The following is a 1,601-nucleotide window of genomic DNA, read 5'->3' on the forward strand; positions in this document are numbered from 1 at the left end:
TTTCGATGAGAGGTTTTTTTTACATTTTCAGTGAATGAAGACAACGATATTTGGTGGGGTCTGATCATACATTTGGTGTGGTATGTCATTATAAAGCAGTCGGGTTCTATAATCTTACGATTCCAGATGTTATGGAAATTGTACCGGAAGTGGGAAATTATTTGCAACAACCCTTAAAAACCATAACGCTGCAAGATACAGTTTAGGATAAATGAAGGCAAAGTTGCCGCTTTTTGTAACTACAAAAACGCATTTAAAATTTTTTTTAAATCTTTGAAAATAACTGAGATATCACCGAAAAACTAACAATGCCAAAGGTCGTTTTCATTTTCCCTAGCTTCTATGGGCACTTTTTTTTTGGAGAATCTGAATCTGTTATTAGAATTTCCATTACACGCTACATGCTACTACTTATTTCTTATGAGCGTCATATTGGATTTTTACGGAATGAGATAGAGGACAAAAAATACTGACGTCTCGCACTCTATACTTTTACATAAATTTTCTCAACCAAACATCCACAGCTAACTAGATTCTGCTGAATCAAAATACCTATGATGTCGATGCAGTCAAATGAATTTCTTTTTTTGTTCTCCATCTGATTCCGTAAAAATCCATTATGACGTCCATAAGAAATAAGAAAGTAGTAGTATGTAGCTTCTAGCGTGTGATGAAAATTCCGAGCAAAATTCTAATAACAGATTCAGATTCTCCCGAAAGAAAGTGCTACCGTCCATTTCCCACCGTTTGCGCTAAATAAAATTAAAACGAACTTTGACTTTTGCAGTTTTTAGGTGATATCTCTTATTTCTTATTTTCAAAGATTTTTCAAAAATTTCAAATGCGTTGTTTTAGTCACAAAAAAGGGCAACTTTGCCTCCATTTACCTACACTGCGTCTCTCGCGGTTACGGAGATCCTAAAGGTGGGTTATGAATTCTGATAACTCTTTACATCATGTTTAGGAACACTTTGTATAGTACATATGTAAATGCGGTATGAGCACTTTTGGAAGAAAAGGTTTGTCGGACTTTTTTCTGATTTTCCGAACTTGAGTCCAGATTTTAAGGAAAGGGTTTGAGATTTTAACAATCTAATTTCACTGCATTGTTCCGTTGTTCTTGACAATATCAAAAATAACTACTTACTTTCGTCCCTTAAAATGGTGAACGTGAGGAAAGTAAAAAACAATTGCTGCGTTAATGTTAATAATGACATTTCAAATTGAAACATCCGAATCTAGATTGCTATGTGTCAAACTTCATTATTGAATACGATAATTCTTCAATTATGATTGTAGCTTGAGAAAAAATGATGTGTAAAACTTGAGAAAAAAGTATTTTTCAACTCTCGTTCAATTGACACATCGCTACAGTCATGTGTCAAACTTTGAACTCGAGTGGAAAAACTGCACTTTCTTCTCTAGTTGTACAAATAACTATTTTTCACCTTCACGTCAGTGGCTTACTCAAACTTATGCTAATTATAATATTTCTCCAATGTGAACCCCGTATAAAATTTCGTTGATATTCATTTCAGAAAAATTTCGGCACATTGGACCATAATTAATTTAATTTTGTTTATTTGAAATAGGGCAGTTCT

At 33.5% G+C, this 1,601-nt stretch overlaps 1 protein-coding gene across 1 annotated transcript in view; it reads left to right on the forward strand.

The window, feature by feature from the left end:
* The window catches only part of LOC116162235 (myb/SANT-like DNA-binding domain-containing protein 3), a 1,638-nt gene extending 1,432 nt beyond the window's left edge, over positions 1-206 (forward strand). Inside the window, exon 6 of the mRNA XM_031475793.1 lies at positions 127-206. Coding sequence (XP_031331653.1) covers positions 127-206 — 80 coding nt within the window. The remainder of the gene's footprint in view (positions 1-126) is intronic.
* Positions 207-1,601: the final 1,395 nt, after the last annotated feature.

Source organism: Photinus pyralis, unplaced genomic scaffold (genome assembly GCF_008802855.1).
Source record: "Photinus pyralis isolate 1611_PpyrPB1 unplaced genomic scaffold, Ppyr1.3 Ppyr1.4_LG1, whole genome shotgun sequence".
Classification (NCBI taxonomy): Eukaryota; Metazoa; Arthropoda; class Insecta; order Coleoptera; family Lampyridae; genus Photinus; species Photinus pyralis.